The following is a 25,222-nucleotide window of genomic DNA, read 5'->3' as shown; positions in this document are numbered from 1 at the left end:
AGGGCCAGAGTGATAGCACAGTGGTAGGGTGTTTGTCTGGCAAGAGGCCGACATGGGATGGACCTGGGTTCGATTCTTGGTGCCCCATATGGTCCCCTGAGCCTGCCGGGAGTGATTTCTGAGCGCAAAGCCAGGAGTAACCCCTCAGTACTGCCAGGTGTGGCCCCAAAAACAAACAAAAAACATGACTTCATTACTGAAATAGAAATTTTTTTAAAAAGCTATATAGTAAAACAAAACAAAACAAATACATATACATACATCTTTCTTATAATACATCTTTCTTTCCATACCTGGAGATGCACAGGAATTACTCTTAGTTCTGCATTCAGGGATCGCTCTTGGTGAGCTTGGAGATCGAATTCAAGACAGTTCTATGCAAGGCAGATATACTGCCTAATACTGTACTATTGCAATGTCTCCAGTACCCCCAATACAGCTGTTTTTTGTTTTTGTTTTTGTTTTTGCCACACCTGGTGGTTACTCTCTGGCTCTGTGTTCAGAAATTGCTCCTGGCTCGTGGGACCATATGGGATGCTGAGGACCGAACCCACGTCTGTCCTGGGTCAGCTACGTGCAAGGCAAATGCCTACTGCTGTGCTACCACTCCAGCCCCAATACAGCTGTTTATCAATGTGCACAAAGGATTCTTGAAGAGCCTGTCTTGAGTCCCAGGGGCACTAAGACAGAAAGAGCGTAACTTGCTTGAGGTCACACCAGGAATTGGTGTCAGAATCTGCACACATACATCCTGGCCCTGTTCAGCTGACAGATTCTATCCAGGAAGGATAACATGGGAAACAGGGATAAAGACAAATATAATTCCATTAGTGACAAACAATGCCTGTGTGACCTTGGACAAATCACTTCCTCCTCTGGCTCTCAGTTCCCCACCAGTCTTAAAAAAAGAAAGGTGAATTTAGATGGTTTCTAAAGCTCATGCCCCCGACATAAAGAGCCCAGTGATGGAATGTGGGGCACGACTCAGGGCTAGTGTTTCTAGGACACAAATTACAGATCCATTGTGCCAGAACCACACACTCACCCACCCTTTCCCACCTTGCCCTCTTCTTTACCTGCTGAAGAGGTGGGCCCAGGCATCCGCATATACCTACCTGGGCATACAGATTCTGCTGGGGGTAGGCACTTCTGATTGGATACATGGCCGTCTGATAGGGGTTGGGTGATGGGGAGTAGGGGGGTGGAGCGGTATTACTCTGGGTCGGCGGGACCTTGTACGGTGTCCCTGCAGTATATCCTGTACGAAGGCAATAAGAGAGACTTCCAGTTAGTTTATAGAAGAACAGTGTTAGAAGCCAGCAGGTTCCAGTCATGACTCCTCAGCAAGGATGAGCTGAGTCTGGGCTAGAAATACAAGCAACAGATAGATAATAGGGCTCCCTCGGAGTTCGGCCTCAAGGCAGCTCCCTAGTCCTGCTTCTCAGTGCTGCATATGTGACTCTGATATTTTAATGTTCTGGACCACATGGTTCCTACCTATAAACAAAGAGGCTAGATGCCCTCGAAATCCAAAACCACAATGCAAAATTTGCTTACACATGGATAGATATGGAGTATTATAATGAACCAAATGAGTCAGAGAGGGATAATATAGAATTACTGTACTTATTTATAAAATAAAAAAAGATTAAAAAAGATGGTAATAATATACAGAGACAATCGAGATGAGGTCCAGGACATCTAGTCCATGGTAAGAAGCTTGCCACAAATAGCGAGGGAGTGCAATTAGGGCAGAGAAGGGACCACTAGGACAACGATAGTTGGAACTGATCACTCTGGACAAGACCTGGATCTTGATAGGAGATAAAGTGATATGCATGGCTGATTTACAACTTACAACTTGGTTTCACCTTGAACAAAGATCATCCCTGTTTTCTTTGTATCTGTTTGTTCACAACTTAGTTTTGCCCAAAACAGAGATTTTCTTACTTTTTTTTTTTTTTTGGTTTTTGGGTCACACCTGACAGCACTCAGGGGACCATATGGGATGCCAGAGTTCGACCCACCATCCTTCTGCATGCAAGGCAAACGCCTTACCTCCATGCTATCTCTCTGGCCTCAATTTTCATACTTTTAAATTTTTCAAGCAAACCTGGGCAGGACTGGCCCAGGATAGGCCTTATGTCCTTACTTTCCACCCAGGACTGTTCTCTGTACCCAATAAAAATTACAGTTCTCTCTGTCTCTCTCTTTCTTTCCCTCCATCTCCTCTTTCTCCTTTCCTCCTGCCCTCCCTCCCTCCCTCTCCTTGATGACACAGACTGCTACTCAGCTACTCAAATTTCACCCTCAGTTTGTTTGGATTAATTCCCTGCCTTGACCATTACTCCAGACCCACCTTCCCTGAGCGGAGATATGGTGTTTGGGGCCATTACAACGCATGATACCCCCTGACTAACAGTATTGCAAACCACAGTATCTAAAAGAAAAAAAAAAGGGAGAGCATGTGAGAGAGAAGAAAAATGTCTGCCACAGAGGCAAGTCGGGGAGAAGGCAGGAGGGAAACTGGGGACATCAATGATGGGAAATGTGCACTGGTGAAGGGAGTTGTACATTGTATGACTGCAACTCAATCATGAACAACTTTGTAACTGTGGGGAAAAAAACCCAGCTATATCATGAACAACCTTATAAACCACAGTATTTAAATAAAGTAATCGAAAAAAACCAAAGACACCCCAAAAAACTCCCCACAGAAAACTATAAGACTAGGACCAGCTGATTTTTTCTGACCAAAGGGCTGTCTCCCAAACAGTACTCTGGAGGCCTGCGGACTCCACCAGCCATTCTTGGTCAACTAGGACTATGATTAATTACCAGAGTCTGGGGATATGAAGCTGTGTGGAGATCCATGAAGTGCTGGGATCAAACTCTGTGCCGTAACTGCTGTATTATCTCTTGGCCAAGGACCAGCTGAGCTCTTAAGAAAATACTGCATCGGGCCAGTGAGGTGGCGCTAGAGGTAAGGTGTCTGCCTTGCAAGCACTAGCCAAGGAAGGACCGCAGTTCTATCCCCCGGCATCCCATATGGTCCCCCCAAGCCAGGGGCAATTTCTGAGCACTTAGCCAGGAGTAACCTCTGAGCATCAAACGGGTGTGGCCTCAAAAAACCAAAAAAAAAAAAAAAGAAGAAAGAAGGAAGGAAGGAAGGAAGGAAGGAAGGAAGGAAGGAAGGAAGGAAGGAAGGAAGGAAGGAGGGAGGGAGGGAGGGAGGGAGGGAGGGAGGGAGGAAGGAAGGAAGGAAGGAAGGAAGGAAGGAAGGAAGGAAGGAAGGAAGGAAGGAAGGAAGGAAGGAAGGAAGGAAGGAAGGAAGGAAGGAAGGAAGGAAGGAAGGAAGGAGAGAAAGAAAGAAAGAAAGAAAGAAAGAAAGAAAGAAAGAAAGAAAGAAAGAAAGAAAGAAAGAAAGAAAGAAAGAAAGAAAGAAAGAAAGAAAGAAAGAAAGAAAGAAAGAGAGAGAGAAAGAGAGAGAGAAAGAGAGAGAGAAAGAGAGAGAGAAAGAGAGAGAGAAAGAGGAAGGAAGGAAGGAAGGAAGGAAGGAAGGAAGGAAGGAAGGAAGGAAGGAAGGAAGGAAGGAAGGAAGGAAGGAAGGAAAGAAAGAAAGAAAGAAAGAAAGAAAGAAAGAAAGAAAGAAAGAAAGAAAGAAAGAAAGAAAGAAAGAAAGAAAGAAAGAAAGAAAGAAAGAAAGAAAATACTGCATTGGGTCAGAGAGATAGCATGGAGATAGTGTGTTTGCTTTGCATGCAGAAGAATGATGGTTCGAATTCCAGCAACCCATATGGTTCCCTGAGCCTGCCAGGAGTGATTTCCGAGGGTAAAGCCAGGAGTAACCTCTGAGCGCTGCCGGGTGTGACCCAAAAACCAAAACCAAAAATAAAAACAAAAAAATACTGCATCTTGGACAGTGTGAGGAGGTTGTTCACCTTGGACAGGCATGCATGCATGATGAGAGACCCTCAGCTGCTTATTCTGCATTGCACCATCTTGCTTTTGTCTTGTCACTCAGCATCCCAAGGTATCTTTAGTTGCTTTGTCTTTTTTGGTTTACTTTCCCCCTTGCTCTCTTTTCCTCGTATTTCTCTGTTTTTAGACTTTCCACCACAATGTTTCTCTTCCTCCTGCCAAGTTTGAAGGTGAAAACCCATACATAGCCCCATGCAGAGTTCCTCTTCTGGGAATCTGAGAAACTTTGCTCTAGAGCTTCCACCCACATCTTTCATGAGGCCTATGGAGGACTCCCTCTGCTTGAAGTATGAAATCAGGGATCAAAGTCCACGCCATGTTGGTATCTCAACAGAGTGGACATAAGCTGGGGCTGAGACAGACAGGCTAGGTGCCACTAAGCAAACAATTAACATTCAAACAAATGGTTTTATATTCTAAAGAGAGAGAACTTGTGTCCCATGGTGTGTGTGTATGTGTGTGTGTGTCTTATAAATTAGACTGTTATTACAAGATTAAAAAATAAAATTATTTGATAGAACTCAAGTAATCACTTCCTCAAGTGACCCCATCTCAATTCTTTTATAGAAGGGCTCCTGGGCTCAGAAAAGACTCATCGTTGAGGAACATCTTTCTAAGCTGAAGGCACAGAGAGATCTTGCCATTGGAGTCACACAGTATAATCAATGCTGGTGCTTTTCCTTGAACCATATCCTACCCTGCCTTGCTGATAGGTCACTGAACGTCTCTTTGTCTTGGGTCTTTCTCCTACAAAAAAGCTCCTCAAAGACCTTTCAGCAACATGATGGTATTACTGCAAAGAACTGGGGACAAAACGTAAAAATGATGTGTGGAAAGAGAAGAGATCTTGTTTTCAGTCCAAGCTTTCCCCTAATTTGCTATGACTATCATCAATAATTTATTTTGTTAAGTTAGAAGGCTTTCCCGGCATCCCATATGTCCCCCATGCCTGCCAGGAGCAATTTCTAAGTGCAGAGCCAGAATGTGATGTGAGCCCCCTGCACCAAAAAAAAAAAAAAAATGTTAGAAGGCTACAAACTAAGACTAACTATCCCTTTTTGTTTTTGAGCCACACCTGTTGGCACTCAGGGGTTACTCCTGGCTCTGTGTTCAGAAATTGTTCCTAGCAGGCTCAGGGGACCATATGGGATGCTGGGAAACGAAACTGGGTTCTTCCCAGGTTTGCTGTATGCAAGACAAATGCTCTACCGTAGGGGTGTCAGAGTGTGTGTGTGTGTGTGTGTGTGTGTGTGAGAGAGAGAGAGAGAGAGAGAGAGAGAGAGAGAGAGAGAGAGAGACAGACAGACAGACAGACAGAAGACAGACGGACACACACACACACACACACACACACACATACACACACACACACACACACACAGTGTGTCCCACACCCAGCAGAGCTCAGGGCTTACTCCTGACTGCACTCAAGGAATTTTCCTAGGATGGAGGGAACCTGGGGATCATATGGAGTTTCAGGGATCAAACCTGGTCTGCTACATGCAAGGCAAGCATACTACCTGTTGTATTATCACTCTAGCCTGGAAAAAAAACTGTTTGAAGGGATCTTTCTTGCCAAGCCTGAATAAATGCATGATGCTATCTGGCTGCCATCTCTCAGCATTGGTGGGGCCTCTCCCTGCCCCATCAGGTACTCAGCAGTATGTAGAAACTTCTGCTGGGTTGCAACAAGAGATGTCCTGTCCTCTCCCCTGGATAAAAGTCATTTATCCTTTTACCTGCAGATCCTGAGTTCTATTATAAACTGATTCTGTGATCAAATATGTCTGATTATCGATATTAAACATTTTATTTTATTTTTTAAAAAATATGTCTGTGGTTGGTGCCGGAGAGATAGCATGGAGGTAAGGCGTTTGGAACAGAAGTCTAGGCCAGATTCCTCCAAGAGTTCAGACTGTAGTGTGTTGTGGTAACAGAAGCAGGAAAATCTTGGGCAACGAGAGACTGGGTTAACAGACATGCAGAAGGAGGACTTTATTCTGGAGTCAGAGTTTACATACCTGTAAAACAAAGGTTTCTCAAGACATTCATGTACCAGGAATACACAGGAAGTGACCACAAGGGACAATAAAAATAAAAAAGCCCCGCAGGGACATCAGTGAACTGTGGACCCAGATGGCTAGTACTGCCCTTAGTATCTCTAGAGGACTGCTTGGAAAACCCCAATGAAAGAAAAAGAAAAAAATACAAAGAAGGGAGACAGCACATGTAACAGAGATCATTAGATGTCTCTTACTGCATGACCCTGAGGAGTTTTTAAATGACAGAACAAAGCAAAATCTCCAAGATAGGGATACGCAGGAGACTATTTCCAAATCTGTTTTACCTCAGAAACTTTTCTCCACATGGTTAGCATTTGAAACAGACAAAAGACAGTCCTTAGAATTGCAGTAATTTTGGTAAATGACGTTTCACCAGAAGTCAGTCGTCCCCATGCATTAATGTACTGACTGCGGCTGCTTTCCTGCTCTTAGTGGTAGTTAGTCCTGGAAAGCCTAAAATATCTATTATCTGACCCTTTATAAGAAAAGTCAGCCAACTCCTGATTTTTGTTTTAGTTTGTCTTGGAGTGGCACCTGGCAATGTTCAAGGGCTTCTCCCAGCTCAGTGCTTGGGGAACCATGTGGTGTCTGAGATGGAATTCAGGCCTCCTGCATGCAAGTATGTATATGCTCTTCCCTGGCAACCAACTCCTGATTTAAAAGAATAAAACGAAGAAGACAAATTCTGCCAGTATAGAGAACATCTCTTTCATATATGGGCAGGTCACCAGTGAACCTTAAAGTCCTGTCCTTAGGTCTCTCCTATATTAAAGCTATGTATCACCAAACAATAGATAGGGATAGGCTGGCATCAAATCTGTTGCCTGGGTATAAACCAGTGCTTAATATGTCCAACTCTGCATCTGTCAAATTGGAATAATAAAAAAATCTACTTCATCAGTACAATTCTTTCACACCTGTAAACTCTTCATAAAAATCAGCTGTCATTCTTTTTCAATAACTGTAGAGCTAGAGTGTTTTGTCTGGGGTGACGTGTGTATGAGCAGAAACTGGTCTGACATTAGGATGTTAAACCCTGGCTATCCTTTGCCTCTATGGTACATTCCAATGTAAAACGATTCCAGGAATATAAAATTCTAAAATAGGATGGCTTAAAAGTGATGATTTTATGCTTTCTTTAAAGTTAACAACTTTCTTTTATGCTGGCAACTTTCCTTTAGGCTCTTAGAATGTGTTCTGGAATTTTTTTCTTGGGAGGGAAGTCTGCGGTATGAGGATAGCCATCTTACAAAATGTTGAGATGATCCCTCTGAGGAAAATCAAAGGCTCCAAGAGACTGCAGTAGAATTTGGCCTCCACAATTTAAGAATAACCTTGTCTGAGAATGCTTCCTTTTCTTCATGTTATGAAATCAGACACAGACACACTCAGAATATAAATCAGTAGCTAAAAATGCCCCTGACAGCTGAAAAGATACCACTGCAGAAGAAGGTCTTACTTATTCATCCACACAATTTGAAAAGAGAGATGCAGAGTTGCAGAGTAAGAGATCATTAAGATCAACACAAACATTTTACAGAGGAGTTCATAAACAGATGCTGAGTGAGAGGGGTGGGGTTTGACTGTTAGCAAGGACCCTCGGTCCCTGAACAATGGTTTCCCAAATTGCCGAACAAGTCAGGAAGCTACAGAAATTGCCCTGGGTTCCCTACCTGAGCACTGGTTAATCCTTCTCTGAAGGAATACCCTCATTTGCACAGGAAAAAAAATCAGAGGACATTTTTGTGCTAAAATTCTAATCCTTAGCAGTTCAGTGAGAAGGTCACTTGTAAGACTTCTTCTGAGAAAGGACTTAAGGACTTTCACAGTTGATTGGTGATCCCGGGAAGAAAACTGGAAAACCCCTGGGGTTGCCTTAATTATCACAAAATTCAATGTATTTTTTCTTTGTGCAATTTAGAGAAAGAAGCTGGGAGGAATTAAAAAAAAGTTGGGGCTGGAATGATAGCACAGTGGTAAGGTGTTTGCTTTGCATGTGGACCTGGGTTCGATCCCTGACTTCCCAGATGGTCCCGAGCCTGACAGGAGCGATTTCTGAGCTCAGAGCCAGGAGTAACCCCTGAGGGGCATCAAGTGTGGCCCAGAAATTAAAACTTAAAAAAAAATAGTATTAGATTTTATTCAAATAAACTTACGATTCAGCCTACTGAAGATGTAACTTTCCTAGAAGTTCTATCTAAGTCTAAAGGTCAGACTTGGTCCTTAAGGGAAGTCCTTAAGGATAGAAAAGGCTTGGATTCAACACTCTTCATTTAATATAAAGCACCTGGAGCCCAGCAGGGCAATGGTGTTCCCACAATCAAACTATAAATCAAGCAGAGCTGGGCCTCCAGTTCAGAGCTTATGTCCTGGGCAAAGCTCCTTTCTGAGTTATAGGTCTCTGCAGTACTATTTTGGGCATTTGGTCTATTGGCCTTTGTGTCCCCATCTTGATAAAGGCAGGGACAGGAGAGAATAAGAAATCTGCCTTCTCCTAGTCCCAGCTCTGCCTTATGAAAGAAGCTTTCTTATATGCTCTTCTTTTCCTTAGGTTTCTAATTGTAATTTTAGGGTCCATCAAACAGGATAATAAAGAGAATGTGTACATTAGTAAGATAAAAACCTTTTCAGTCTTTTCTCTTCAATCCTCTGCACAGTCATAAATCTTTTCCTGTTCTGCAGTCCCTGCCACCCTCAAAGGCATTGATCCTCCCATCAAGGATGCCTTTTAGACTAATCGGTTTATTGATCAACAGATTTATATGTCTGGACTGTACTCTATGTCTGATTCTTGCCTTGACCCCCGTGTCTCCTTGTTGAGAGCTGAATAGGAGAGTAAAAAGTAGAAGAAAGACCTGATTACAAGCGAGCTTAGCAAATGTTGGTAAAATTGAACTGAATTAGTCAAAGTAGCTTTAGAAGTTACAGGGTCCATATGCTAGAAGGAACCCTGGTGGGTATAAGAAGTCAGTCAATCCCACTGCTAGTTTAAAAATATTATTTGGGCCAGAGTGATAGTACAATAGTGTGCTTGCCTTACATGTGACCAGGTTCAGTCTCCAGCAACCCATATGGTATCCTGAGCAACACCACAAGTGATCTCTAAGTACAGAGTAAGAGTAAACCCCGAGTACCACCAAGTGTGGTACAAAGACAAAATAAAAGCAACGAAAACAAAATGAACAAAACATAGAGTATTTGCTTCAAAGAGATGGAGTACATCTTTGTCCTTTCTGTGAATGAGTGGTAGGATATAGCTACCTGGTATTTCAATGGATCTTCGGGAAGTTTTCAAATAGTAGAAGGCAAAGTCATTTAATCCTCACAGACTTGCTCACTTTGGAAAGAAAGGGTTACCTCAGGAGGGATGAGTACTCAGTATTTGAAGATTTGTGAATACAGGTTTCTCTGTCTACTGGTAAGAGGCTTCTACTGGGGTAGCACTGAGTGACAGAACCAGGGGTCTCATATCTAGAGTAGATCTGGAAGATGTCTCAAAATCTGGAAAATCTGGACTAGAGATCTCTCTAGACCAGTCCCCTAGCTGATAGCTGGGGAAAAAAAAAAAAAAAACAGAGCCAGAACATGGACAGGGACCATCTAAAATTTTACAGAATGAGTCTAGATCAACAATTTTGGCCACTCACCCTGGTCCCCTCTCTGCTAAGGTATATGAGTCTGTCAGCATCTACCTGTGTAGATATAAAAATGTGTAGATATGAAGTGTCCATTTATATATATATAATGCTATCTATGTCAATGGAATTCCATTTGAGCTCTCAGGAAAAAAACACCCTATTGCTGCCAATTCTCTTAAACTGTTAAGGGACTAAATTAATTTCATGAAAAATTTCAGTGACAGAAACTTGATTAAAGTGTTATTTTTTCCTAATGCTGTGGTTTACAAGTTAGATGGCACAACCTGGATGGTTAAATACCTTTAGGTTGCTGTCAAATTAGAATAAAAATCAAGCCAAATAACAGGATTATACTGCAGATTAAATGAGTGATTATGAAAGTTTATTTTCCAAGAAGTAAAAGCACTACATAAACTTAAGCTGATATTGACTATCAGCCCACCCCCATCTTCCTGGGGAACCTTACCTGATGTAATACCTGCCCATTTCTGAGAGGGGTCTTTGGTAGGTAACAAAAGGATTGTCTCAGGGGCAGGAAAGGGATTCAGAGAGGATTCAGGGAGGAGCAGGAGAGGTTGGCAACATGGAGGGATAGAGATGGGTTGAGATGTCAGGTCGGCTGAGAGGCTGCTTGAAAGGTTATGATTGGGGGCCAAAGAGATAGCATAGAGGTAGGGCGTTTGCCTTGCATGCAGAAGGACAGCGGTTTGAGTCCCTGCATCCCATGTGGTCCCCCAAGACTGCCAGGAGCGATTTCTGAGCATGGAGCTGGGTGTGACCCAAAAACCAAAAACCAAACCCCTCCCAAAAATAGTTATCATAAAAGCCACACCTGTTGGCTAGGGCCTTTAATAAAGCTTAATGTCTCCTGAAACTAGACTACCTTTGGATCATTTCCTCGCCACCACCCTAAGACCCACCATCTGGAAGGAAGGGATTGCAGGTGCGTGGCTCAGGCTGGCAGAGAAAGGCCTCTCTCCATCCAGGACTCAATAATTAACATGTTTTTCAACATATGACATTTAGAGATAATGAAGGTAAGGAGAACATTTAAAAAAAATTAATGGTAATTCTCTATGCCACAGACTATCAGGTAGAACCTACAACAATCCATCTAGGGCTTGTCCAGAGCCTGCTAGCACAGTTAACTGAAGGGCTCCCAACATTCAAACCAGCCATGTCTCTTCCCCACAGTTCCACAGACACACAGCTCTTCTTCACATGGAGTCAAAATGAACCTTAGCTTTCATTTTACCTGGTAGAGTCATTCTTTTTTTTTTTTTTTCTGGCTAGTCAAGTGAAGCAGTGGGAGTGGAGAAAGAACAAAGAAATCTGTAACTGGATGTGATCAATTAATTGTAAACACCACTGCACTCGGACCAGCCGGTAGAGCCATTCTGTGGTAAAAATATAAAGGGCATGGTGCCAGAGTGATAGCACAGTGGTAGGGCTTTTGCCTTGCATGCAGCTGATCCAGGACTTACCCCAGGATGCTGGGGTTCAATTCCCCAGCATCCTATATGGTCCCCCGAGCCTGCCAGGAATGATTTCTGAGCACAGAGACAGGAGTAATTCCTGAGCATTGCCAAGTGTGCCTCCCCACCCCCACTCTAGGCTCTGTGCTTTTTTGCTTAGGGATCACTCCTAGTGATGTTCAGAGGACCATGTGTGGCTAGGGCTTTAAGCCAGTCCTTTCAACTCTCTCTCCCAGCTATATGGTTTGTATGCTCCTTTCATGTATACACCTGGCTCCAGGGTGTTTTTACAGAAGGGGCATTTTGCCTCACCAAAAAATAATTAGCAGAGTTCAGACATATATGCATCCAGGCAGGAGAGAGTAGGGATGCTTCTAAGCAGCCTACAAAGCATAGGACAACCTCCCATTAAAAAGAATGATCTCAAAAAAAAAAAAAAAGAATGATCTGGTCCAAATGTTAATAGTGCTGAGTCAGAATACTTTCTTTCTGTCAAAGATCACACAAGCCTTAAAATGTGTACGTGAAACATAGTGAACAGTCCTTCTTTTCTGGGGGGATGGGAGCACACCTAGTGACTCTCAGGGGTTACTCCTGGCTATGAGCTCAGAAATCGCTTCTAGCTCAGGAGATCATATGAGACAATGGGAATCAAACGCAGGTCCATCCTGGGTCAGCCACATGCAAGGCAAATGCCCTACTGCTGTGCTACTGCTCCGGCCCCCTAAACAGTCATTTCTTTCTCTTTTTTTTCCTGGCCACATCAGATGACACTCAGGGTTACTCCTGACTATGCACTCAGAAATTGCTCCTGGCTTGGGGAACCATACGGGATGCTGGGGATAGAACTGCGGTCCATCCTAGGCTAGAGTGGGCAAGGCAGACGCCTTACTGCTTGCGCCACCGCTCCAGCCCCAACAGTCATTTCTTAAGCAACTTGCTGATCACAGTAGTCATCCCTTCACTAACCACTCAGTCCCTGCCGCCTATCTTTCCCAAACCAGGAGTACTCAATAAAGTAGATAACATGGGGGGTGGAGGAAGAGGAGGAAGAGAGGAGAGAAAGAGAGAGAGACAGAGAAACAGAGACAGAGAGAGAGGAGAGAGAGGAGAAGAGAGGAGAGAGAGAAAGAGAGTGTGAGTGTGTGTGTGTGTGTGTGTGTGTGTGTGTGTGTGTGTGTGTGTGTGTGTAAGAAAACATCTTAAAATAACAACTTATAAATACCCGTTAGAAAAGTCCCCTTTTTTCTCCCTAAGAGAAAATGTCCCAACCAAAGGGAACAAGCAAAGGAGTAGACAGACTGTATTTACTGAAAGCTGCAGAGGATGCTTGGTAAGTTCGGTTCTCCGTCCCGGTGTCCACTGGGAGGTGGAAGGTGCCTTCAGTACCACAGGAAGATGAGTTCTGTGGCCAGGCCTGTTTCATCAGCAGGGTTGCTTAAGGGAAGACACAGAAAGGCATTAGACAGAGATAAGAAATGGGCACCACCAATGACAGACACAAAGCAAGGGTCTTATGCTGCACAGAAACATATAACCCAAGGGCTCTATTCAGACAAACAGGATGGTTTAGCTTTAGCCTTTCAAGATGGATGAGGGGCTGGGAGGAGAGCTAACAAGAGTTTCTAAATGAGTGGAAATTGAAAACTAGAGATTATACTAAGAGAGTCATGACTTTCTATCTACTAACACTAAAGAAGCCATGAAGATAGATACTCATGAATACTGCCTCCTACTGCTTGGCAACCTGCCCTTAGGTTCTCAGACATTCCTTAGCCACTTTCTCATTAATGTGAAGTAACCTGATGACCTTAACTATGTACTGAGTCAGATCAAATAAGTACTCTTTATGTCTGGACACTCATACACACACACACACACACACACAAACACACACAAATATAAAGTCTAGTGGTATATTTAATGAGTTGCTTTCAAAGGGAGATCCTAAAATAACTAGCACCTGACAAGCTTGCTGGACTGTCATCTCTGCTACAGGGAACTCAGCTTTGGCAACTTTGAAGGTGGGCCACTCCTCCTCCTGCACTCACAACACTGCCAGACAGACAAATCTCCGGAACACTCCTGCACCTCCTGCTGAGGTGCTACATGAGTGTACCATGTAGATGCTAGAGAAGGCATATTAAGATGAGGTGGAAATATAAGGTGGGGCCACACTCAGCTCAGGGCTACTCCTGGCTCTATGCTTAGGAGTGACCTTGAAAGACTATATGAGGCGCTGAGATCAAATCAGGATTGGCTGCATGCAAGGCAAGCCCCTTACCTCCTGTACTATATCTCTGGCCCCTAGAGATGACCTTTAGACCCTTAAAATATAAATGTCAAAATTAAAGTAGTTATGAAACAGAGATGAGGCCAGTTTGGAATCCACTAGGACTGCCCAGGCTGACTCAAGCTCAGTTTGAGAAATTTGGAGGACAATCCTGCATAGCAGAAGTAGGGAACAATTAAACAAAACAAAACAACAACAACAACAAAAAAAAAAAACACATCAAAAACTTACCTTCATGGTATCCTGTGAGGAAGGAGAGAGGAAATAGGGTTTCAAAGGGGGGAAGTGCCTAACTTTAAAAATATTTCCTTTCATATACTTTTAATAGTGAAAAGAAACAGTATTTTGCATTCACGTAAGGCCTTAGGAATCGTGGGTATGGGATGGTAAGCATATTATCACGAAGTAGGACTGCATTGGTGGTGGTGGAATATAGCAGACACATTTTAACAAGGAGATAAAGTAAACAGGGTGATACAAGAAGACAGTTTGTCTACACACTTCAATTCTGGGACAAGGATCTCTATAAAGATTCCATCACTGCTTTTGTCTGTCCAAGTAACAAGAATGCCTGGTTCTTCCAGGGTTGGAATTAAGGAGGAGGTCAAGGACTATTTTGGCTGAACCTTGAGTAAATATGTAGCTGTTCTGGGAAGACCCTGTGCTTGTATTCATGGCCCGCAATATATACAGCAGATGCTAAGAAATGAGAAGGAAATCATGGGCAGGAAAGTGACACTATAAGGAGAATTCTGGCAGAAGAAATAAAAACCCAGCAGAATTTCATGCAGAGACCAAGGCCTTTGCTAGACAAAAGACACAGCTCTACTCACAGTGCAGGAGGAGTGGGCTTCTATTTTAAACAATTACTTTGTGTTTTTTCCTGGGCACTGGGCTGGGATAGAAAGAGCTAGGAATGAATCCAATGAGGGCTAAAAAATTTTATCAAAATGTCTCCAAATTTAGAACCTGCCACTCCATGTGGCTGGATGACCCTGATCAGCCCAAACAAGTACAAGAGCTTTAAGAAGCCAAAGACAATTCCATGCCCTCATGAATCCACAAGGACTCCTGAGAGGTGGAGGCCTAAAAAATTAGACTGCAGAGAATTTGCAGAATTTGGAAGTCCTGGACTGAGCTAGTTGTTTTTTGCCCCAGCTGGTACACACTTTACCATAACTATAGTCTGACAATCGCCAGAAATACTGTGTGACAGACTAAGTCAATTAAAATTAACTAAAGTGCGAAGTCTACACTGCCCCCAGTCCTGAGGGAAATGCCAAGGTGGTCAGGAACACATGTGGGTCATGGCCCACTGGACACAGGTATTTATGGTCTAGCTGGGGATGCAACACAGCCACACGCCAACCAGAAAGTGAACAAGACAGCATTACACATAGTAAATAACATTCCAGCTAACCAAGAAAGCAGCAGTTGCAACTATGCCTTTATGTTTTCTCAATTTATCATGTGAACCAAACTATACATGTTCCTGAAGAAGTGTATACTTTCTGGATTCATCATAAAGTAAATATTAGTATTTTCTCTATTTCCTGTCTATTTAAATACTTAGTAAATACTGAATAAATATGGAGGCTAAAAACAAAACCAACAAATATTTGCAGCCAACTTAGTTTTTTTAAATCATATTTTTAATCATTAGATAGATGTATTGTTGACCTTCTTCCTCCATGTGCAATTCTAAAGTGACTTAGTTGGTGGAGCCATTCAGAGCTCAGTCATATATGATGAAGATACGCTAGCAGATGCTTTTAGAAATATGGGAATAAAGAAGGCTGCTCTAACAGGCATGTTTGCTCTGAGATGCTATGACAGGTTACTAGTTCCAAGAAATGCTTCCTATTTTGAAATGATTGGCAAATGCAAGTGTACATGTGTGTCAAAAATGATTAAAACTATATACTTGAGACTAATGTGCTCTATGAACTACTGTATGTGTTATTCTAAGAGAGAGCGAGAGCAAGAGCGAGCAAGGGAGAGGGAGAGAGAACAAACTCCTGGCAGTGAAGGGCCATGGCCGAATCACAGCATGCTGCCCACATCCAGGTGCCGGGATGTTTGCTTCCCCAGACACAGGGCCCTCATGCCCTCTGTCACTTGAACAATCTGTTAAGAACACTTAGGAGGAGAGGCAGCAAGGGACCACCATCCTGAACAATGCAGTAAGTCAGGAAATCTAGCCTGGACTCTCTCACTTACTAGCCATGGGACCTTGGGCAAGTTACTCAACCTTCCTAAGTTTCAACCTCAATTTCTCATAAAATATAAACAATACCCATTCATTTGTTATCTCAGAGTACTCAGATAAGAAAAAAAAGACAATGTCACCTGCTTTTACAGATGTCTTCGTTTTATGAGTGCTAGGGATGGAGTGCTCGCTTCCGCAGCACATATACTAAAAACTGGGATGGAGTCCAGGGCCATGCTCAAGCAAGACTTTTGTTCTAATATTGAGCTGTACCCCCAGTCTCACACTAGGATTTTTTTTTTTTTTGGAGCTCCTGGATCTGCACTCAGGAATTACTTCTGGTGGGTTTTAAGAGGATCATAAAGGATACCGGGGATAAAACCTGGGTTGGCCAGGAGCAAGGCTGGCACCCTACTCACTGTACTATCGCTTCTAGTCCAAGTGGGTATTTGGAGCCTACTATCAATCTACTTTTCCACTTTTCCACTGTGCAAAGCTCTCACCTACACTACTGTACTGCTTCCTGAAAGACTGATTATTTTAAAATCTGGCACTCTAATTTCTCAGCTATGACAGTGCTTTTGGTTTGGTTTTGTTTTTTGTTTTTGTTTTTTTTTTTGGTTTTTGGGTCACACCCGGCGGTGCTCAGGAGTTACTCCTGGCTGTCTGCTCAGAAATAGCTCCTGGCAGGCACAGGGGACCATATGGGACACCGGGATTCGAACCAACCACCCTTGGCCCTGGATCGGCTGTTTGCAAGGCAAACGCCGCTGTGCTATCTCTCCGGGCCCTTTTGGTTTGGTTTTGAAGACATATCTGGTGGTGCTCTGACATTGCTCAAAAGACCATGTCATGCTAGGGACTGATCCCAGGTCAGTCATACAAGACAAGTACCCTACTATTTCTCCAGCCCCATAAACACAAAACCTTCTTTCTTGAAAATGTTCCCTGCCTCTACTGCCTGTCAGAATTCTTTGTGTGGCTTTTAAGATTACGCACAACTAGTCTGAAGTTCTGCCTAGACTCTTTTTTTGGGGGGGGGGGGATCACACCCAGTGGTACTCAGGGGTTACTCCTGGCTCTGCGCTCATAAGTCACTCCTGGCAGGCTTGGGGGACCATTTGGGTTGCCAGGATTCGAACCAGGATCTGTCCTGTGTTGGCTGCATGCAAGGTAAATGCCTTGCAAGGTAAATGTGCTATTCTCACTCTCTGAACACTCATATAGCCTCACATCTGTACATCATTTCCACGAATATGTCAAGGAGCACTGACTATTTCTGTTCTATCTTCCTGGAATGTCTTTCCCTAAATATGAAGACCTGGTAAACATTTATTTATTCAGGGTTTTGGGTCACACCCAGCTCAACAGTTATTCCTGGCTCTGTTCTCAGAGATAACTCCTGGAGGCACTTGGGGGAACCATATAGGATGTCCAGGATCAAAATTGGATTGGCTGTTAGCAAGGTAACCTACCTGCTGTTGTATTGTTCCAGCCCCTGGTAAACATTTATTAATCCATGAATCATAAGATGAAGTCTTCGTCTCAATGATGAAGACTTTCTTTTCACTGTCCCTGTCCATATATGCCTTTTGATTTAATATCCCAGTTCTTGAGATCCTTAGAGCCCTGTACTTGCTGGCTTTTCTGTGAGCCCAACAAAACTGTGAGCTCTTAGAGACAGAGAGATACAGTGCATAGTGCACTTGGCTTATATATGACCAACCAGGGTTTGATCCCAGAACACTGCCAGGAATAATTCCTGAGTGTAGAGTAACCTCTGAGCATTGCCAGGTATGGCCCCCAAACCAAAAAGAAGCCTGTCTTACTGGTGGTTGTATCTTCAAAAGACCAACATGGGACATTCTGAAGAAAAAGGCTCCAAACATATGCCTTTGTATTTACATTTCAGATGCTGTAACTGAAGGAATGAGGAAGCCTAAGAGCTTCTCTCTCACTTATGGAGTTTTGATCCCCCTTCATGTATCCTGAGGCAAACAGAAAATTACTCCTCAAAAATGATAAAGAGAAACAAGTCTATAAATAGCAAAATGGAAAAAAAATCAAGTTATAAAAAAAGATAGGTATTAGTTTTTAAAGGCACTTCTGAGCTCATCTAAAATGAAAAGCTATATCTATGGCCTGGAGATATTAGCAAATTGCCCAAGATCACACAGCTGACAGCAGTGACAAGGAGAATTTTTCATAGCTCATCTCCTGAAAGATGTGCCACATACATTCCATTTTCAATATCCACATAATTCAAGGTTTGGAGTTAGTAAAGTGTGCAGAGGTAGAAATGCTGTCTTAAGCAGCCCAGGTTGAGGGTGGTAGAAGTTTAAGTCTCCCCCATGGTCCCTTCCTGTCTGTGACAAAAAAGGACCTAATCCAGTTACATTGCTGGGACCCTCACAGGTGCCCACAAGTTCCTGTGGTGCTTTGGGACTGGAGTCCACACTGCCCAGAGAGTTCAGCTCTGGTCACTTGCTCATCAGCACACATGGCCCTTTCCTTCCACCATCTAGGAAAATGCTCTGAAAATGAGTCAAGTACAGATCTTATCTAAAGTCAACCAGGTCTTCAAACAAGTCAGAGGCTCTCCCTGCTTGTCAAGGGAGATGGAGGAAGACCCTGGGGAAGACTGGTGTTTTGTGTCCTTCAAGGCATAATCATGGCTCTCTTCCACAGGGGAAGCCACACAAATATCAGAGGAGCCACACTAGGCCCAAAATTTGGGCTCATCTGTTTTAATTCAGTAGCTACTTTAGGGTGAACATTTCTGACCAGGATCAGATAGAAACCTCAGAGATGAGGAAGGTGAAAGACGCCTTTTAGTGCCATGATCCTTCACTGCTGGTCGAGGGGACGGTTCATATGTGTCTCCAACCCATGATTTTGCACCATCAGACATGTTCCTGCATGCTTTAGGAACTGCCACTGAGCCACCTGGGGGAAGCCCAAGCCTAGGGGATGAGGTGTGGGGAGGAAGGGAGAGGAGCTCTACTGCTGTTACGAAATAACACATTCATAGGCCATAATACAGATGAGGAAAAATAGCTCTCCTACCATAAGCTGAATGCAGGAACTGAAACTCTGTTGGATAGAAATGTTAGTTGAAATTACCACTAAGAATTTGTGCAAAGTAGTACACATTGCAATTACAAAACAAATTTTGTCTTAAGATAGCAGTTTTCCCCAGGCTACACAGCAATGGTGACTTCAGTAAGTGCAAAGTGCTCTACCCTAGAGAGGTGACAGACTTGCCATCCAGGAAATCCCCTGCATGCAGAAGGAACACATCCTTAGTTGCAGTGGCATCCTCTAGGCAGCAGATTTAGAAACTGCCTAGAAGTTAGAGTCTAAGCTCCTATTTGCTTTTCCAAGATAAGAATGCATTTCAATTCCCTCAAGCACTGCAGAGGGACATCACATATGACAGGCTTTATGTGTTGGAGGAAAAAAAAGGAAGCTCAGAGATTACATCATCATCTTTGGTCTCTGAAGCGCTCTTTGTAAACCCCCAAGCTAGGACTAATGCAGAGGCACTTCATTCCCTGAAATCTCTGGGAGAGGATGGTGCAGAAGGAGCACAGGCTCTGGGTAAAAAAATAGGTCTGAATCCCACTTTCACTGACTTTTCAGTTTTGGACAAGTTATTTCTTGTTCTTTCTCTGGCTTTTGGCCCACACCCAGCTTAGGGGCTGCATCAGGGTGTGCCTGGGAGATTATGTGGTGCCCAGATTATGTGGTTCTCCAGCCCTTTGAGTACTCAACTCAATCCTTAGACAGCACTGGAGGCAAGTAGCCCTAATTCACAAGAGTAAGGTAAAGAGTGTTTGTGACATGTCTTATAATGATGCAGGTTTATGACAGGAATTCAAAAACACAACTTTTTTTTCCCAGCTGTACTCCCCAGGTTTATCATATGTAAGATGGGAACGATACATTTTTATACCTGGAACAGGGGGACGAGCAGGGGGGCTGGTGGTAGTTTGAGATACATCTCATGATGTAGGGCTTTGGTTAGGGCTTACTCCTGACTCTGCCCAGAAATCACTTCCAGGGGGCTATATGTGATGCCGAGGATCAAACAAATGCAAAGCATTTGACCCCTGTACTTATCTCTTCAGCCCCCAATACTTACATATTTGTCAAAGCTGCTATAAAATCAAATACAACAAAAGATCTATAAATAGACTTCTTGTGAGGGGGTATGATGGGTTACTAATCCTACCCTAATCAATAATTGTGCCCTACCCTAGGGTGTGACCTGGTAATAGTATATTGGATTATTTCTTACTTGGTATTCTACTCCCACCCTAGGGTGTTGTTACCTGATTCTGGTGTATAAAAGTAAGGGTCTGTGGAAAGCTAGGCTTTTTTCTGGGCCTGATTCTGGGGCTTTTTGCTTCAGCCTTATCCTCTGAATAAAGCTGAGATCTCCTGAAGCCTGACTGCCTGTGAATTTTCTACCCGTCGCTTTCACCTCAGAACCACCAGCTGAACAGGGTGGCAGACACGTGGTCCGAGCTGGAGGAGAAAGACCTCATCCTCCATCACACCATCAGCCAGCCCCATCAAGGGCTGACTTGCAACAGGGGTATTTCATTCTGATCTGTTATTATTTATCCTGCTTATCCTTTCCTTCATTTTTAAGTCAGATTATCATAAATATGACATGTTTTTGTTTTCAGATTCTGGAAACAAAGACAGTTTTTTGGTTAGCTCCTAGCTCCTATGGAGCCAAACAGTTCTTAAATAAGATTCCAGAAATTGTTATGAGAATGAGGGAAAAGCTCCATGAACACATATAGTGCTTTCAGAACTACTGAATGAGTGAAACGCTTTCCTGAATCCTGATCTTTGACATTTTCAGGTCCATGATGCTAAAAATAATCCTCTGAAAGTCACTTCTTGGTATCCTTGAAGGCTGAGAAACTTACTTCCTTCTAACCCCCTACTCCTTTTTTGGGGGGTGGGGGGAATAGGGGCATGCCCAGGAGTGCTCAGGGCTTACTCCTGGCTCTGCTCTCAGGAATTACTCCTGGCGGGGCTCAAGGGATAGGGGATGCCCAGATTCAATGCAGGTTAGCTGTATGCAACAAAGTGCCCTACCCACTATGTTGCTAGCCCAAAGGTGAGAGAAACCTAAACACGAGGTCCTAACTCCTTTACAGCTTCTATTCTGTAGGTATCTCCCAGCATCATAAATGGCTGCTCTGACAGGAAACTGAGAATAACCTGCAATGTCCTTTTTCTGAGAGTCAGCTACTCTAGAGCAAGAGTCCCTCTCCACTGCTAACCAAAGACACTAGGCTCTCAAATGTCAAACAGAAGCATGTAAAGGCTATGAATATAGTTCAGCAACAGAGTGCACAGCAAAGCCCAGGGTTCAATCCCTGATTGTGCATATGTGAAAGAGAAAAAAGGAAAAGAAAAAAATTTTTGCAGAGGTTGGGATTTGGGAATTGTATGAGGATTGGTTGCATGCTTTGCATGCAAGAGTCCCAGGCTAAATCCCTGGTACCACATGGTCCTCCAACCTCTAATGGAAAAACTCCCAAGATTCAAGCACTGCTGATTGTAGCCTACAAAATGAAAAGTCAATGCAGAGATATTCTTCTTCTTCTTCTTTTTTTTTTTTTGGTTTTTGGGTCACACCCGGCAGCGCTCAGGAATTATTCCTGGCCTGATGCTCAGAAATCGCTTCTGGCAGGCTCGGGATGTCATATGGTATGCTGGGATTCGAATCACTATCCTTCTGCATGCAAGGTAAACGACCTACCTCCATGCTATCTCTCTGGCCCTATATTTCTAGCCTATATTTCTAGTCATAGCTCTTCAAGAACAATGACTGGCAGCTTCATCAATTTGAATGGTCTACAATTTCTTCCAGAGTGCTCTTGGGCAGGAGGAATAAAGGAATGTTGACATTAATGTAAAAATTTTAGGAGTTAACCTTACTTATTTTCTTAAGATAGTTTAATAGCCCGGAATGGGTGATGGTGGAAAAAGGAGGGCCATATGGTAACTTAATGATATATGTATGTTTAATATGATTAATATAATTTCTATTTCTTTGGGGGAATCTAATTTTGTGTCACACTGACAGTGCATGTTGCTCCTAATGGCAATACCTGGGATATCATGTAGTGTCGGATTAATATGGGTGTGCTACATGAAAAGCATGTGCTTGGCAAAGTAAATTATGTCACTGCTACATGATTTCTACTTCAATAAGTACTGAGGTCAACGTAACTTTTTTTTGGTTTGTTTTGGGGTTTTTTTGTTTTGTTTTGTTTTGTTTTGCCACACTTGGCTGCATTCAAGATTGCTCCTGGTTATGCGATCAGAAATCACTCCTTGGCAGGAATGGGGACCATAAGAGATGCCAGATTCAAATCACCATTGGTCCTGGGTCGACTGCTTACATGGCAAATGCCCTTCCACTGTGCTATCTCTCTGGTCCCAGGTTCAGGTAACTTTAAGGATGTCACCAGACAAGACAGAATCAGGATTCAAATCTATATCTTCTGCCACAATTCATGTTCTTTTCTTGTTTTACCATCTTGGAATGACAGTAAAACAAGTACTAGATTAGCATAGAAGCATGAGACCAAGAATCAGAAGCAATTCTAAGGTTGTTTTCATTTTTTGTTTTGTTTTGTTTTGTTTCTAATCCACTCCTGGTGATATGATACTTAAGGTTTATTATAGGCATGGAACCATGAGGTCTTAGGGGCCAAACCTGGACTGTCCAAATGCAAACCATGTGTACAGTTCTTTGGACTATCTCTTTCTTCCATGCCAAAAGAATTTAGTCCATATGCTGTTGCTGATTTAGTAACTTGGACAAACACTGCTTCACTTGGGTCACCCTTCTCAAAAGGGGATAAACTAGGGGGATGTTTTCAAGCTGTCAAACTTTAGAATAATAAATACTAAATATGAAAGTTGAGAGTATTATCATGAAATTAAAAGAAGGCCTTTCCAAGTCTACCTATCTATAGTTCAGATTCATCAATAGCTACCTCTGTCTTGAATAGTTTCATGCTATTAATTGCTATTCATGCTATTAAAACATTCCCAGTACGCCTAGTTTCCTCACCGTGTTAAATCCTTACATCTTGCTTTTGCCTAGATCTACTCTGCCTATGATGACTAACTCTTTCTTGTTGGTTCTCCCCCATATACACACACTATTCCTTTGTTACTCCTCAAGTACACAAAGGAAACATTTCCTTCAAGTTAGGCCCTTTGTGAAGCTCTCCATCCCCCATCTTCTTAAAGGATGAATATTTCCTTACAATATTCATCACACTGGATCTTGTTTATATGCTAACTTCTAGCATATAATCTATCTAGAGTGAAGAACACTCACAAAAATTATTGATGAATGAAGAGGAACTTAACATGAAACCATCTATAAGATCTCACAAAATAGATTATCTATTTCTCAGAGATGTGATAACTTTTTTTTTTAATCTTGATTTTTTTTTTTTTTTTTTTTTTGGTTTTTCGGGCCACACCTGTTTGATGCTCAGGGGTTACTCCTGGCTAAGCGCTCAGAAATTGCCCCTGGCTTGGGGGGGGACCATATGGGACGCTGGAGGATTGAACCTCAATTCTTCCTTGCAAGGCAGACACCTTACCTCTAGCACCACCTCACTGGCCCCGAGATGTGATAACTTGTCCAAGGCTTTAGAGCTCATAAATTAAGATCAGGATCCAAATCCAAGACTTTATATTAGCAGAGCCCAATTTCTTTTTCTCACTCCTTGAAATATTTTTTGTTTCTTTTGTTTTGTTTTGGGGCCAGGCTCGGCGGCACCCAGGGGTTCTGGCTCTGTGCTCGGAAATTATTCCTGTCAGACTGGGGTGACCATATGGGATGCCAGGGTTCGGACCCAGACGGGCCACATGCAAGACAAACACCTACCCACTGTGCTCCAGCCCAGCTCCTTGGAATATTAAAGCACCATCTTAGTTATGTGGGTTAACACCAGTGATAAGACCTCTGCACTGTTCCTAGTCCAAAGCAGAACAAACTTTTCAGCATTCTAAAGCGTATTTTAGCTTCTTCCCAAAAAATGTTGTTTTGAAACAATTTCAAAATTGTTTTTGAAAAACTTAATTGCTTCATCTCTTTATCCTTTGATGGCAAGCCTATCAGTCTCTTCCAAATCAACACTCAGCAAGTCTGGATACATGTTATAGAGTGTGTGTGCTTGTGCATATTTTCTCATTGTCAGTTTTAGGGAAACTGAGCAAAAAATAGAATTTAACATTGGGAAAGAGCAAGAAAAGCTCTGTGATGAGACTACATGTCTCAGACTTTCCAGATAAAGATAGTAGGCCCACCTCCAGTCCCAAGGAGAATAAAGGAAATCCTTTTCCCCACCCCGCACCCTAAGGCTGATCAACCTTGTTCTCAGAGTGCATTCTTAGGATAATCTGGCCTGAATAGGCTGAAGCCAAACCAATTAAGTACAGGTGGAGATCAGCAGAAAAGTCTGCTCTAACTAGAATCCTGCCTCCCAACCCACTCTCCATGATTGTCTTCATTTTCTCCTTACCTGGAGCATAACTGGGGCTATTGGTGGGGTACAGGCTGGGGTTGTAGGCAGGGGCTGCTGTTGGGTAGGCTGTTGGATAACCTATGAAGAAAGAAAGGGAGAAAGTGTTATGTTGAGCTGTGTAAGAAGAAAAATGTAAGTTTCAGCACTGACCTTCAAATTCTTGAGCCATTTCAGGTAGAACTTATGATTAAGCTTTAATCCTCTAAAGAAAAGTGTCACCAATATTACAATTCTGACACATGTAGATTTTTATTTTTTTTTGAAAGCAGAGCAAGAAATATATGGTTGTAAAACTGAAAATTACAGATGTCTCTAAGATCAGAGGAATAGCTCAATAGGATACTTGGCACTACACAGAAAGAAAGAGCAGGAAAAGGAGAAAGAAAAGAAGTGTATAAGCTAAAAAGTACACTTTAAATACCTTTACCATTGCCAACTTCAGGTAATCAACATCACTGAATGAGAAGCTATGAGAGACTCTCCCAATTAGCTCTAGAGAACCCACAGAAGACAGATCCAGTCACCCAGCTGTATATTTCTTATAGTAATGGGGAAGGAGGATGTTTGTGAAATACCTGGCGGTATGTAGAATTTACTCCTGGCTCTGTGCTCAGAGATCACGCCTATGCAGTGCTGGAGACAAAACTAGGTGCATGTAAAGCAAGCACTTTTTCCAGCAGTACTATCTCTCAATCATACTTATAGGGATTTTTGTTTGTGTTTGAATCATAATCAGCAGTTCTCAGGAGCTATTCTCAGCTTTCTGCTCATAGAGTTCCTCCTGGTAGCACATGGGAAACCATGCAGAAATCAGGAACTGAACCTGGACTCCCATGTGTGAATATGTGCCAGCCCATTGAACTGTCTCTCACCTACTTACAGGGATTTTTGGAAAATTTTAAAATTGTAACACCACACACACACACACACACACACACACACACACACACACACACACACACACACTTTTACTATTTTAAGTCG

At 42.9% G+C, this 25,222-nt stretch overlaps 2 protein-coding genes across 3 annotated transcripts in view; one reads left to right on the top strand and one right to left on the bottom strand.

The window, feature by feature from the left end:
* PLEKHB1 (pleckstrin homology domain containing B1) overlaps positions 1-25,222 on the top strand; it is a 414,220-nt gene that overhangs the window by 202,834 nt on the left and 186,164 nt on the right. The gene's annotated exons all lie outside the window — the stretch shown is intronic.
* FAM168A (family with sequence similarity 168 member A) overlaps positions 1-25,222 on the bottom strand; it is a 175,877-nt gene that overhangs the window by 5,256 nt on the left and 145,399 nt on the right. Inside the window, exons 3-6 of one of the 2 annotated variants that reach the window (XM_049780436.1) lie at positions 24,236-24,316; positions 18,726-18,752; positions 12,469-12,594; positions 1,116-1,258 (exon numbers count right to left, since the gene is read on the bottom strand). In XM_049780436.1, coding sequence (XP_049636393.1) covers positions 1,116-1,258; positions 12,469-12,594; positions 18,726-18,752; positions 24,236-24,316 — 377 coding nt within the window. The remainder of the gene's footprint in view (positions 1-1,115; positions 1,259-12,468; positions 12,595-18,725; positions 18,753-24,235; positions 24,317-25,222) is intronic. The other variant, XM_049780437.1, reaches the window with a different exon arrangement.

The sequence above is a fragment of the Suncus etruscus genome, chromosome 9 (genome assembly GCF_024139225.1).
Source record: "Suncus etruscus isolate mSunEtr1 chromosome 9, mSunEtr1.pri.cur, whole genome shotgun sequence".
Lineage (NCBI taxonomy): Eukaryota > Metazoa > Chordata > Mammalia > Eulipotyphla > Soricidae > Suncus > Suncus etruscus.
Note: the sequence above shows the minus strand (reverse complement) of the source record. Positions and strands in the feature narration are given on the sequence as shown.